The sequence below is a fragment of the Malus domestica genome, chromosome 15 (assembly GCF_042453785.1).
Source record: "Malus domestica chromosome 15, GDT2T_hap1".
In the NCBI taxonomy this organism is placed as follows: Eukaryota; Viridiplantae; Streptophyta; class Magnoliopsida; order Rosales; family Rosaceae; genus Malus; species Malus domestica.
In genome coordinates, this window is record NC_091675.1 from 15,334,161 (window position 1) to 15,347,982 (window position 13,822).

General features: G+C 37.1%; 3 protein-coding genes across 3 annotated transcripts; 1 reads left to right on the top strand and 2 right to left on the bottom strand.

Annotated features, from left to right (window-relative positions):
- The first annotated feature begins 1,893 nt into the window (after window positions 1-1,893).
- LOC103428328 (cell division cycle protein 27 homolog B-like) lies at window positions 1,894-9,951 on the top strand. Its single transcript, XM_029094489.2, has 16 exons — window positions 1,894-2,111; window positions 2,695-2,767; window positions 2,897-3,006; window positions 3,254-3,300; window positions 3,803-3,900; window positions 4,173-4,477; window positions 5,241-5,393; window positions 5,771-5,984; window positions 6,667-6,893; window positions 6,994-7,059; window positions 7,581-7,700; window positions 8,325-8,401; window positions 8,517-8,636; window positions 8,763-8,982; window positions 9,088-9,369; window positions 9,501-9,951. Exons 1-16 carry the CDS (start codon window positions 2,007-2,009, stop codon window positions 9,546-9,548), a joined length of 2,265 nt encoding a protein of 754 aa, XP_028950322.2. The 5' UTR covers window positions 1,894-2,006; the 3' UTR covers window positions 9,549-9,951.
- A 242-nt stretch (window positions 9,952-10,193) lies between these two features.
- On the bottom strand, window positions 10,194-10,743 carry LOC139191723 (uncharacterized). The gene is made up of 2 exons (XM_070812724.1): window positions 10,476-10,743; window positions 10,194-10,393 (listed from the first exon to the last, which is right to left on the bottom strand). The coding sequence occupies exons 1-2, from the start codon at window positions 10,741-10,743 to the stop codon at window positions 10,194-10,196; spliced, it is 468 nt and encodes a 155-aa protein (XP_070668825.1).
- Window positions 10,744-11,276: 533 nt separating this feature from the next.
- Window positions 11,277-13,547, bottom strand: LOC103428327 (probable methyltransferase PMT27). Its single transcript, XM_008366434.4, has 2 exons — window positions 13,319-13,547; window positions 11,277-12,639 (listed from the first exon to the last, which is right to left on the bottom strand). Exon 2 carries the CDS (start codon window positions 12,622-12,624, stop codon window positions 11,548-11,550), a length of 1,077 nt encoding a protein of 358 aa, XP_008364656.3. The 5' UTR covers window positions 12,625-12,639; window positions 13,319-13,547; the 3' UTR covers window positions 11,277-11,547.
- Window positions 13,548-13,822: the final 275 nt, after the last annotated feature.

Genomic DNA, 13,822 nt, shown 5'->3' on the forward strand with positions numbered 1-13,822 from the left:
CAAGTTGAAGACATATCCATATTGTTGGTTGAACATATTTGTTTTCTTTTTCTTTTCTCAAAGGCTTATTAGTCGAAATGTCCTATGAAACTGTCATTAAGTCTTGGTTTACTCCTCAAAATTAGTTTTGTCTCAATTTGCCCACTGAAACTGGTTTTGTCTCACTATTTTGTCTCACTTTACTCACTTCTGTTAATGGTATGTTAAATTTAAGGGTATTCTAGACATTTCAATTTTTACACATTTATTTACCTTTAGCCTACACATTAAACAAGCCTCAAATTTATTTTTGACAACTCTAATTCAAACGCATACATTTTGAGCATTTTTAAAAATAAATTATTCAATCAATAGAAAAATTCCGAGCAATAAAATCATTGTATCAACCAAAATAAGGGTTAAATTTGTTCGTAGAGTCATTTCACTTGCAAGACGTCCATGTATTGACTCGAAACTTTGCAATTGAAAAATATTCATTACAACAAAATCATTATGCAATTAAGCTATCTTACCCAAAATACTTCCCAAACCAAAAAAATCATTTAAAGCAAATGTGCATAGTTTGAACAAGCTCTTGCCTAGTGGAATCAGTGCTCAACAATGTGAAGTTTTATTTCAAACTGTGCACATTTTCTTTTAATAATTTGTTTGGTTTGTGAAGTATTTTGGATATGATGGCTTAATGGTATAATGATTTTGTTGTAATGAATATTTTTCAAATGCAAAGTTTCAAGTCAATACATGGATATCTTGCGAGTGATGCTCTACGAACAAATGTAACTCTTATTTTGGTTGATACAATGATTTTGTTGCTCGGAATTTTTCTATTGAATGAATAATTTATTTTTAAAAGTGCCCACAATTTATGCGTTTGAATTAGAGTTGTCAAAAATGAAATTGAGACTTGTTTAGCGTGTAGGATAGAGATAAATAAATGTGTAAAAAATGAAATGTCTAAAATACCCTTAAATTTAACAGTTCATTAACATAAATGGATAAAGTGAGACAAAAGAGTTGAAAATGTCTGTTTCATGAGGTAAAGTAAGACAAAACCAATTTTATGAGGTAAATTGAGATTCAATGACAGTTTCATGGAGTATTTCGACTAATAAACCTTTTCTCGAATGATGTTTTCACCTTTTTAACTTCAACATTTGTTGAGGAATATCTCTCAAGTGCTTATTGGTTGTTGAAGTGGATATCTTCAATCCTACACATTAAATGGTGGAACTCGTTGGAGGTATAAATTTCAAAGTTTGATTTAATTAAAATTGAGATTACAGAAATTCAGATTGGTAAAGATTCAAGTATACAAACTTAAGAAAGTTTCGAAGTAGATAAGTTAATACACATACACCTCATGAAATTTTTGTGTTTTTACAAAATTATCTCAAGTTTGTAACATATCACAAACAACTCCTATCGTTTTAAATTTATTTCACAAAAACCTTAGTATTGGGGTTTCATTAATTTTATGTTAACATCAGCATAAAATAATTTTAAAATAACAAAATTAACCTTGTATAGCTTTTTTAGAGTAAAAATAATAACGGCTTTGTACCCTTATTAATAGGTACGAAACAAATAATTGATAAATTCATTTGATGACTAGGGATTTATTTTCCAACTTAGTGTGTTCAGGTATGAACTATCCCCTCGCCTTAAAATACAATATTAACCAAAAAAATGCATGATGGAAAAGTAGATACAACCCACAATCCAATTCAAATCAAATACGTTAAATAACTAGAAAATTATTTCTTTGACAAAAAATAACTAGAAAATTATTTATTCTTGACCGTTACAAGATTATCCGCTTTTTGCTTTATTTCGTTTTGGGACGTAATTTTGAAATCAAAGAAAAATAGAAGGAAAAAATAAATAAATAAAACGGAAAACAATGTCGCCTGACGCGTGATTTGAAATCAGGAGATCACACGTGCCGCCCTGGTTTGAACCCAAAACCAAAACCCCTCTCTCCCCTCTCCGAATCAGAGCAAGCAGCCATGGAAGCGATACTCCGAGACTGTGTCCAGCACAGTCTCCGCGATTTCATGCACCGAAACGCCATTTTCGTATGCGAACGCCTCTGCGCCGAGTTCCCCTCCGAGGTACCTCTTTTCCACCCACTCCTTCACTCTCTCGCCTTCTTTCATCGCCTGCTTGTTTGGTTGCCGAGAAAATCCCAGGAAAGAAAGAGAAAACGAGGAATATGGCGTATCCGGAACGAAATTTCTTCTTTTTTCTAGTGTTTGGGGGAACAGTACCGCTTCTGTTATCTTGATCGGCGCATCGTGTTTAATTTCCCTGTCATTTCGTGAGGAATTTACTCATACCTGAGTAATTCAGTGTTCTGTAATTTGAGACCTAGGGTTTTGTTGCTTTCGAATTTTTTGGATATTTGTATTTACCCAGAGTTCACATTTTTTTTTTCTGGCAAAAAATGCTCTCTTTTAAGGTTAATTACTTGCTTTCGGTTTTTATTTTTTATTTTTTTTATGAACTTTGAATTATCGGAGCTGTGGATGGAAATAATTATGGTAGCTCTTTTGGAATGAAGGATGAAGGTGTGAGCTTTTTGACAATGGGATTTCTTAAAGGGGTTTAGTGTCTACAGTGCTGCTGTTTTTGTTAGCATTAATCGGATCAGTTATGGGATTTTCGAAAGCTGACAGGAAGTTTGTTATATTGCAGACGAATTTACAGTTGTTAGCTGGCTGTTACTTGCAAAGCAATCAAGCTTATGCTGCATACCATATTTTAAAGGGTAAGCAAGTCATATCGCATACTGTCTGAGTATAGATTCAATTCCGGTTTTTGGTTCAAGTTATTTTTTTTCATCATAGTATTTCTCATGCACATGGACCTCTCTTCGTCTCTATGTTGATTTGTGAAGGAACACAAGTGGCTCAATCCCGCTACTTGTTTGCAATATCATGCTTTCAGATGGATCTTCTTGGTGAAGCAGAAGCAGCGTTATGTCCTGCTAATGAGCCTGGTGCAGAGGTATTGAAATCTATCTTTCTTTGGAGCATTATTTTAAAGTAAAGCTTGCATATTTAATTTTTCAAGTCTTGCTTCCTAAAATATATTTCACTTTTTTCTACATAAACTGGGTTGAAAGGAATGGCATGTACCCTTTAGACATTATGTAATCTTTTCTTAGTGTTCCAAATGTTGTTATTGGTATTCAGTTTTCAGCCTGTTCATGTGGTCTAAACAGTGGATGACTTGCTCATTATTCCTTTGGTAGGTTCCAAATGGCGCAGCTGGTCATTACCTTCTGGGGCTTATATACAGGTTTGTCTCCTGTCTTCTGGAGCTTTTGTATATGCATTACCTTTGTTATAGGGATACTTTATAAGTTTCTTGAAATGGATTTGCTTGTGATGACGGCTTGACATAATCTATTTTTATGTGGCTGTACCATGTAATAGAAGTGAATAGTAGTAGTAGTGTTGTTGTTCCTACAAGAAATATCTTCTGTGGTCTTAAGGCTTGAATATTCTTCCTCCTAGTAGTGTTAGGCAGAGTTTCCTCTTCTAAACTGATCCCTCTGTCTCTCTGCTTGCATATTTCTTGGGATGGAGGACTTTGTTGTGTTATATTAAGTTAGGTTTGCTCCCTTTTGGTGGAATTTGTAGTGTATCATCTTGCAACTGCTTAAGTATCTATTTGCGTGTTTTACAGTTTTTGTGTGCTGGATTGTATGATTATGCCCATTTTCTGTTCCTCTATCAGATTATATATGTGTGATGGATGCCTCTCATGATTTTATTGTTTATAATTGGTATTGTTGTAGGTATACTGACAGAAGGAAAAGTGCCATCCATCACTTTAAGCAGGCTTTGACTATGGATCCTTGTATGTGGGCTGCATATGAAGAGCTGTGTGTATTAGGTCTGTACAGTGTTACATGAAAATGATAGTTTAGGCAGATTAGAGCTTTTTGTTCTTTATGAATGTAATTTCAGAGTGGCCCCCTTGTCCACAATTTACTTTTGATGTTTTTTATTGATAAAATTTTGGCATCTTAGAAAACAATATGGTATTTCGGCAACTGGTTAATCAATGGTTTTACAAAATCGAAAACTTCTGTGTTGATTATTTATGGTGATTTAGTGCCTTCAGATGCATATTTAAGTTGAGCTTTATATTTTCCTTTGTTTCAGGCTCTGCTGAAGAAGCAGCTGTAGTTTTCGGTGAAGCTGCTGTTCTTTCCATACAAAAACAGTATCTACATCATGGATTAGCTTCTCAAAGTTTACTTACCCTGAATGAGGACTGCAGTTTAGTTTCTGGTAGGAACTTTAGTTCCGAAGACGTTAGCCAGAGACAATTCAAACATGTTCAAGGAAATAATATAAGAGATATGTCTGGAAGTTCTCATGTTAGTTTGGGAGGAGCTTCTGGTCAGCCTGTAAATGGCAGTTCTGGTTCATCTTTCTTTAACACTCCTTCACCAATGCCCATGCAGGTATATATAAGTTTTCCCCTCCAATTTTGCTCCAGTAGTCTTGCATTTATTGCTGTCTTTTTCCCTTCTTCCACTGCTTAATCTTACTGTTGGTATCAAATGATATTAGGTTTGTTTTGTCTTTGTAACTATGTGTCTCTGGATCACTTCAGTTAGTTTTTGTCTTGAAAGGAAGTATTTGGTTTCTTTACTGATAAGTTTGGTCTCTTTGTTGTAAAGCAGACCAAATAACGTAGGGTAGGTGCAAAATTGCCTACAAATGGGTATGCCTGGCTTTAGGATTTGGAAACCTGTTAACAAAGGACATTGGACTGTAGGAGAAATTATGGGTCAAAAGGAGGAAGGAGAGGCTGGTCTGAGGAAACTTGGTTGCTGAAATTGTTCACAGCAGGCAACTAAGGTTCCCAATTAAGACACCTCCCCAATAACCACATTGCTAACCAAGATTCATAAAAGAACTCATTATACTCCTTAAAAATCTCCGAAAGCCTTAAAGCAAAGATAATTTTGAAGAATATAAACTTTTGAGAATCCAGTTCTGCAGTCTGCTGTTATGTATAAACACCTGCGTCTCTATAGTTAAGGATCGGATATAAAACAAATTCAATGCTAGAATCTTTGGGACATAATCACTCAATTATATACTTAGTTGTCACCTCAGGTTGCTTGTGGACACCTGAAATAAAACATTGAAACTTATATTTGTCAAAATAAAAATATGAAGTTGTATAACCAGTGACCACTGATCTGTCCCTGTTTTCAGTTGTCAGGTGTTGCTCCACCAGCTCTGTGTAGAATTGGTCAGCCAAATGGCCCAAACCTAAACACAGGTACTGATAGCTCTCCAAAGTCAAATGTGAACTCTACAATTCAAGCCCCCAGAAGAAAGTTTGTTGATGAAGGAAAACTACGCAAGGTACAGGCTCCACTTATTCATAATTTAAGTAAAGTTTCTTTCCATTGATACAATTCTTAATGTCACTGATTTTGTACTTTTCCTTTTTAACATAAATTAACCATTTGAGAATAAGTAATGTAGTTCAGTATTGTGTGAATTGCATGTACGTCATCATGTGGGTATAATATATGCTTTCATGTTTGTGTGGTTTAATTTAGGCTTACAATGAGGTTATTTGTTTGGTGGTGATATTGCCTTTGGCACCTTATTTGAGTAATTAGTTATAAATGGGTTTTCTTGTGTCTGTATGTTATTGTTACCTGGTCACATTTTCATGTTGTTTGTGGAAGGTTGAGGTCAATGATTGAATGAGATTATATGTCTTCTCTTTTCAGATTTCAAGCAGGTTGTCTTTTGATTCTGGCAACCGGCGGAGCAATAGACTTGCTGCTGAAGCAGGGACCAACACTAATGCAAGTGCCTCAGTGACAGTCGGAAATGGAACTACCAATTCATCTAAATATCTTGGAAGTTCCAAGTTGAGCTCTGTTGCGCGTTCCTTGGCAAATCGGAAGGGGCAGCCATGGGCCAATGAAAATGTTGATGAAGGTGATGCATCTTCTCATTTCTCAGTCTTATGGTGAACTATACTACCTGTTGATGCACAAAACCGGGAGGTCTTGGAACAACGTAAATCCGACCGTGAATCTGCAAGAAAGTAAAGAGCATAAGATGTATCGTGGTTCACCCCAATGTTTGGGCTACGTCCACACTGATGTTGATATTGTTTCACTCTGAATGGTGAATATACAAGAAGGCTAGAGGCAGTGTGCTCTCTAGCCCATTTTCTCTCTTCCCATGGTCTGAATCTTGACCTCCTTAATGAGGAGAGTGAGTAGTCCTTTTATAGAATAAGGGCTCCTCACTTATTACATATTTGCCCCTTCATTTAGTACATAATTACATTTGAGTCCCCTGAGTATTTATACGAGATCTAAATACAGAGGCCCTAAGTATGGTACAAACACTACCGTATAGAGATTAGCAGGACAATATCTCATTTTATCAACAATATATTTTATTTCTTCTCTTCTGTTTATAGAGGAACAACAAATTGCATTATAGTGATTCAAGTCTTTTCACTTCCTTTGCTCATATACAGTTAATAGCATTTCCTGGATAGTATAAGTAAAATGTTACCGCTCAAGGATACTCTTGATTCTTCAATGCTTGTTGTGTCCAATGGATTTTCCGCTAATAGTTGTCAATTTCAAATTTGGGTCCTATTTAGGAATGCGCAATGAGACATTCGATGATTCCCGTTCAACAACTGCGGCAGTAGCTTCTGGTTTCACTCCCTCTAGTGATGCCAGATATCTTGAACAAGAAGGAGCAACCTTGTCAAGTACTGGAGGTATTATCAATGTTTCAAGAGTTGCCACTGGTGCTTCAGAATTATTGAGTCTTTTGAGAACTCTCGGGGAAGGCTATAGACTTTCCTGCATGTACAGATGCCAGGTACTGCTTGGTTATTGTGGAATAAAATGAATTATAATTTTTTTTTTCTTTTCTAGTTTGAGGTTGTATTTTGTTATCTAATATTGACTGTGTTGTGCAGGATGCACTGGATGTCTATCTCAAACTTCCATACAAGCATTACAATACAGGATGGGTGCTTTCCCAGGTAAATTTTATAGAAAACTTCGTGGCTGTATTTCTATCGTCTCCTGCAGTGATGACCTTGTACACAGCACTGGATTCATGTACCAAGTACAGGATTCCATTCACCTATTTTCTGCTGTTTTTCTTCCACACTAGTAACATCTGATTGGTGGAACTCTGTATAAGTTAGTTGGCTAGTTTCAAAAACTAATAAGAAAATAATATCTTTCACATCAGATATAAAAAAGACGTGATGTTGCACTGCATTTTACAAATTTCTGCTATTTGGTTGATTTCTCATTGTCATCAGAACTTAATTAATTTGTCTTGTCACCCTTTTGTCTCATCTTTAGACATATTTCTTTCTCTCTTATGCTATGCTTCATATAGTCTTTCATGATTTTTCAATACTGAAACCTATGTTTTTCAATAATTTCATGTTCACCCAGTTAAATCCCTTGCAGCTGCTCCCTTGAATGATTTTTGTCCCTACATATTCTACACTTGCATATAATTGACTATTTTGGCATTTTTCATTTGCAGGTTGGAAAAGCTTACTGTGAATTGATAGACTATTCAGAAGCTGATCGGGCCTTCAGTCTTGCTCGTCAGGCATCACCTTACAGTTTAGAAGGAATGGATATGTATTCTACAGTTCTTTATGTGAGTTCCCAAACTGAAGTAGCTCAAAAAAATTTGAAAAAAAATTGTTTTTTCCTATGTCTTGGAAAACAGTGATGTGGTTTCCAGAGGATACTTTCGTTATACATTGCATGGTCAGTGTTGCTCCACAGTCCGGCTAATCCTGCTTCCTGCTTAAGTTCAGCTTGGCACTAATTTTCATTGTTGGCTTAGCTTTCTCCTTACTTTAGTGTTAATAGTTTAAAGGAAGGCATGCATATGTTATTTAATCATATATTCTGAGTTTCCACTGTGATGTATCATGTATCTCAAATTAAAACAGTGTCGCTTTTTTCCTATTTAGGAAAAGTGTGTTGTGTTTTTAAGAGGGTCTATTGTACACATTACATGGTCGGTTTACTCCAGCCAATCATTCTGAATGGAGCTTGGTGCTTAATTCACTCCTACACTTTTGTATCTGTTATTCTTTGTACTTATAATGTTAAACAGATGGTGTGATTTTTGTTTTCCCCAAACCCTGATTTTCTTTTCTTGAGAAACAGGTTTTTTAATCTTTATTCATGATTTTTCAGTCTGCATGCATATAGTATAACCGGGTGCCCATTGTTTGATTGCTGCACTGAAAGTTATTCTTGCTCTTTGCAGCATTTGAAGGAAGATATGAAGTTAAGTTACCTGGCTCAAGAACTGATATCAACGGACCGCTTAGCTCCTCAGTCGTGGTAGCTATATCTAAATTTTGTGAAATAATACGGCATTAGATTCTCAGTTTTCTTGTAAGTATCTGTTGTCGGTCATAAAGACACTTGTTTTCTTTCTTATTGAATGGTACTGCAGGGTTGCAATGGGAAATTGCTATAGCTTGCAGAAAGACCATGAAGCTGCTCTGAAATTTTTCCAGCGAGCAGTTCAAGTCAATTCAAGATTCACATATGCACATACCCTTTGTGGTCACGAGTACGAAACAGCCTTTTTCTTCCTTCCATCCTTTAGTGCATGAAATTGACGTTCCCGTAATTTGATGGTTAATTCTGACCTTGTATCATTTAGTTACTGTTGTCTTCGATTTATCCTTATCTGCAGATATGTAGCTCTAGAGGATTTTGAGAATGGAATAAAGAGCTATCAGACTGCACTTCGTATTGATGCAAGGCATTATAACGCCTGGTATGGGCTTGGAATGGTTTATCATCGCCAAGAAAAGTTTGAGTTCTCAGAGCATCACTTCCGAACGGCTTTCCAAATTAACCCACGTTCTTCTGTTATTATGACGTATCTGGCCTCAGCACTGCATGCTTTAAAGGTTACATATCCATTCTAACATTGTGGCTCCAGGAAGTCTACTTATTTACAAACTGGTTCTTGTTTTTTATTCAATTATCTGAAATGTATTTGTTTCGATTGACAGAGAAGCGAAGAAGCTCTAGTGATGATGGAGAAAGCTATTAGAGCAGACAAGAAGAATCCACTTCCCATGTATCATAAGGCTAGTATACTAATGAGCTTAGAAAAATTTGATGAAGCTCTAGCAGTCTTAGAGGAGGTTAAAGAATATTCTCCTCGTGAAAGTAGTGTGTACGCTCTGATGGGTAAAATCTACAAGCGGCGTAATATGCACGAGAAAGCGATGCTTCATTTTGGTTATGCATTGGATTTGAAACCATCCGCAACTGATGTCGCTACCATTAAGGTGATTTGGGCATATTTCTTATTCTTTATTAACACCCACTATCGATAACTTTCCATGTAGCTTTGATCGCAACACAAGCATATCTTTCATTCGCATTTTACTCCGAGGCTCATCTCTTGCTCTTCCAACAGGCTGACATTGAGAAGTTACATGTACCTGATGAACTAGACGATGAGTAGATCTATCATGTTGGAATTCAGTTAAAGAGAACATGGCGCAGGTTATCCGGCTGAAAAGACTCAACCCTGAGTGATGGTCTACTTGTGCTTTCGAAGGTGTATGAATGGCCTAGTTCGTGAGACTCGCCTGCTCATTCGGGCACCTGCATCCAGTCTACATATTGTAGAAACTGGCCTCAGTTTTGTAGGTGATTCACATACTGGTAGAGGACAACATGTGACTCAAGCACTAATAGCTGCTATACCAGTACGGATAGTTGTATCATCATGTTGAGGAAAACCTACTTCTATCATTGACTTTAACCCTAATGTTTATATTTGTAATCTGCCTTAATCTTTGACCAAAATTGTAAAAATCCGTGATTAATTTTCGTGTTAATACGAGTCTGAACCATTAAATTTACGCAGATTCAGAACTAGGGTTCGTTTGTGGCCACTGGGCCCAGATCTCCGTCCCCAAGTCTTCATCTCCAAGCTTCGAAGTCACCTTACACGGCCACAAAATTTTCCTCCATCCACTTTATTATTCAGCAAAAATTATAGCTAGTGCCACAATCATTTGAAGTTCTTATGGCAAAAATTTTAGCGCCTAAATATAACAAAAACACACCCTGAAATAGGGGTAACTGCTCTTAACGACTAGAGCTACAAGCCCAACAATTTATCAACCTTTCCGGATTTATCGCCGGGTTTTATTTCAGGGTTATACAGAGAGGCTTCCATTCTGCTAGCCATGACTTGCAAGCCAGTGCCAATAAACAGGTCCACATCCTCCAGCTTCCATCCCTCCACTGGTTCAACTTCATACTTCCACACAATCGTACACCCAGCATCCTTCCTCACCACTTCAACATTCGAAATGTACGAGTTGAACCCGACATTCCCATATATGATAGTAACTAAATGTCATTGTTGCTGGGTCTTTACCCAGCAGCTTCTGCTTAGTCCAATTCACCTTCTCTTGGTCTTTGTTCCGGTCGCTTCTTTGATCAACCGGAGTCTTGAACCCAGTGCAGAACCGCACGCACCCCCGACGTGCCTTCGACGCCAAGGCAAGTAGGCAAGTTGTGAGAGTTGGGAACCACTTGTGCAGGCCAAAGAAGTCCTCCAAAAGGGGCCAAACTTGCTCTGCTTTGGGGCCTTTTAGCTCTGCACTTGCCTCGCCTTCCCATTTCAGTTGTTTCTCATGTGCCATTTGGTTTGTATGAAAAGAAAGCTAATAACAAGTGGATGTTTTGAAGAATGGTTCTCTCAGTAGGCTTTATTCGCACTCCACAATGCACCCACCCGTTCCTTGTAATAAAAATACAAGGAAAAAATGACTTGTGAACAAGTGTATAATAACTTTCTTGAAGCGTCAATAGCCGCTCCCTATATATATATATACATTTCTAAAATATGATTTTTCTATTAGATGAGAGATACTCTTTTGTCACCAGTTCACAACACGACAAACATTTATTAAATGGGTGACGTGGCATGCAACAGTGGTTGTATCTTTAGTCAGTCACGTGCTGTCATGTGAGTATGTTGAAACTTGAAACCCGTGGCAGTGTGTAACTGTCTTGGGATCCCGTTACAATGCTATCCTGTTATAGTTAAGTTTTTGTGGTCTTAGTGATCCTTAGTGAGTAATGATTGAAGTAATCTCCATTTTGATGATGAAATCACTGAATCAGCAGAAGTAAATAACAGCTTGAATGGTAATATTAACTGAAGGATCAAAGGTAATATTAACTGAAAACAAACTTTATTTCTGTAATAGCACTGAGACTGTAGACATTTTAGTATGTATGTATGTATGTATGATTTTTTGACATCAAACTATCACCCGTTCTCGAGATCTAAGACAGGAAAATGTACAATGGCTTGTTCGAAAACTCGAACTAAGACTGTACAATGTCACACAATAAGAAATGCTACTACTTCAACTCACTTTCTACCTTTTGTTTCTTCTGCTTGTGCAGAAACTTGTAATGTTGATGAAATTTTGTTTCTGTTATGAATCTGAAACGGAACTGCCTCCCTTTGTAGTCTCTTTAACGCTATCGATCTTTGAGGTGTCTGAACTTGTTTCGACCTTCGATTTAATGTCAATGTTTGAATCTTGCGCTGAGATTTTGCTTTCTGCACCATTTGTTCCATCTTTAGACCCAACTTCTTCATTTACTGCATTTTCACTGATTTCATTTTGATTATTCGAACTCAAATTCGTTTCCTGATGACCCGTGATTGCATGATCACCACTGGATACAGTCACTAAGGATTCTATGATATCATGGCCATCTACCGGCACACCATTCTCATCATCAAAACCATGGACCACTGCATCTACCACTGAATTTTGGCCCTCAAGAGAGTCATTCTTACTTTCATCCCGTCGTACTGAAATGTCTGTGTTAGTAGTACTAGATTCCTGCAATCTCTTTGGCTCTTTCTCCTGGCCCTTTCCATTTTCTTGCTCATCACGATTAACTTGTGATTCCTGCTCCTCGTCCTCTCCTGCTTCATCGTGACTAATGTTCTTCACATGTTTCTCACCATCTTGTTCTGAGATAACTGCCTGTGTACCTTCCCGTCCCTCTCGGTAAGTTTCTTCACGCGATGAATTCTCGTTCAGCCCCACTGTTTCGCCGTTTCCTTTAACTTCACCATCAGAATTCTCATCTGTATTGCTCAATTCTGTGTTCTGAACTTCTGTTTCCTTTTCAACTTCATTTGCTTCGTTTACTTTCTGCAAAGATTCTTCTTCATTTTTCTCTTCAGCACTTCCATCGAACACATCATTTTCATCTTCTGTCTTTATACTTACTTCTCCTACATGTTTTGAATCTTCTGATGCAGACACACCTCCACCTTTTGACCACCCTGCACTCCCCTTACGCCCGAAAATATTAGAACCATGTTCTTTACTGGCCTTGCCATCTGCACCTTCACTATAGTCCTTGCCATGTGAGTGCTTCATCTGGTATAGCAACCAGAAGCAAACCACCAAAAGCAATGCAATCTGAAACGACGGCTTCACCTTCAACCCTTTGGCAGGTCTCTGGTTGCGCCCGGTAGATTGGGAATTCATCAAAACTCTGTAGACCTGCTTCAAAAGACAATATTCTCATAAATTTCCAACTAATTGTCACAACGATAAGGAAGAAAAAGTGAATAGGGTTTTGCCATCAGCATCAGAAATAAGGAAAAACCACTACTTATTCTAAGCAATTAGGGTTTTGCAAATTTCCAATCCCCCCCCCCCTTTTCGAAAAACCAACTTGTTCTAAAATTTTCGTTTGGATTCAAATTAGAACTAGGTCAACAAATCTTTCAGGTAATTAATATAACATTAGTCTATCATCTCAATCCTATATCACAAAAACAGACCTTAATTATCTTTCTTAATTAAATTTCATCCGGACAATATTCAACGAGCTACTAACTAAATAAAATCTATGAACAGAAAACAGAAAAACCAAATAACCCTCTGTTTGGTTTCCGAGAAAATACAGGAAAATGTTCTGAAGTTTGAATCTTTGAGTCAACGAAGTCCAAATTCAGGAAGTTTCCAATATTTCTGGTAAGCAAAACAATTGCCCTGGAAAATACAAACTTGGGTTTCTTTCTTTTCCACTAAATTTAACAGCAATAAATTCACAACAGCGATCAGAAAATTCAATGACTTGAGCAATAAACATACAGATCACTCAGAAATTTAAACAATAAAAGAAAGAAATTCACAGAAAAAAAAATTCATTTCATTTATTGAGAAAAAAGCTTACCTTGTAATCAGTAATGGAGATTCAAGAAGCTGACTGCGATGTAATTTTACTTCTTCTTCTTCTTTGTGATTTATTTCAAAGTTTGGTTCTTTTGGGTGTGCAAGAAATGATCGAGGAAAAATACAAATTAGCGGTTATTTTTTGTACGTGATCCCGAAAGTACCCCTGCAAACAAGACGCTTTCAGAGTCTTGTGGTTTTTCGCAAATACCGTGGAGTATTAAGGGTTGTTTGGGTAGGGAAGAATAATGTAGGGAGCTTTCTTGATTGTTGTGCTCTCTTTGCCGCCATCGGAAACAACGACTTACCTTTTTTCTCCGCCGGTAACGGAAATAAAAGCCGGCGTTTTGGCATACGTCTCGTCCACATGTCTACACTCCACAATGATAACATCCGTGTCATTGATCTTTCTCGCATCACTTATTTACAAATTCATAGTTTTTGCTTACAAAAATTCGTACAAAGTTTGGACTTTTGAATAAAAAATTATTCGCTACACTCGTTG

Coding starts and splice junctions, on each gene's coding strand:
- LOC103428328 (XM_029094489.2), top strand. CDS start 2,007: ATGGAAGCGATACTCCGAGACTGTGTCCAGCACAGTCTCCGCGATTTC. Junction 6,894..6,993: donor CCTGCATGTACAGATGCCAG/GTACTGCTTGGT, acceptor TGTGTTGTGCAG/GATGCACTGGATGTCTATCT. Junction 8,402..8,516: donor CGCTTAGCTCCTCAGTCGTG/GTAGCTATATCT, acceptor ATGGTACTGCAG/GGTTGCAATGGGAAATTGCT.
- LOC139191723 (XM_070812724.1), bottom strand. CDS start 10,743: ATGGCACATGAGAAACAACTGAAATGGGAAGGCGAGGCAAGTGCAGAG. Junction 10,394..10,475: donor GACTAAGCAGAAGCTGCTGG/GTAAAGACCCAG, acceptor CGAATGTTGAAG/TGGTGAGGAAGGATGCTGGG.
- LOC103428327 (XM_008366434.4), bottom strand. CDS start 12,624: ATGAATTCCCAATCTACCGGGCGCAACCAGAGACCTGCCAAAGGGTTG.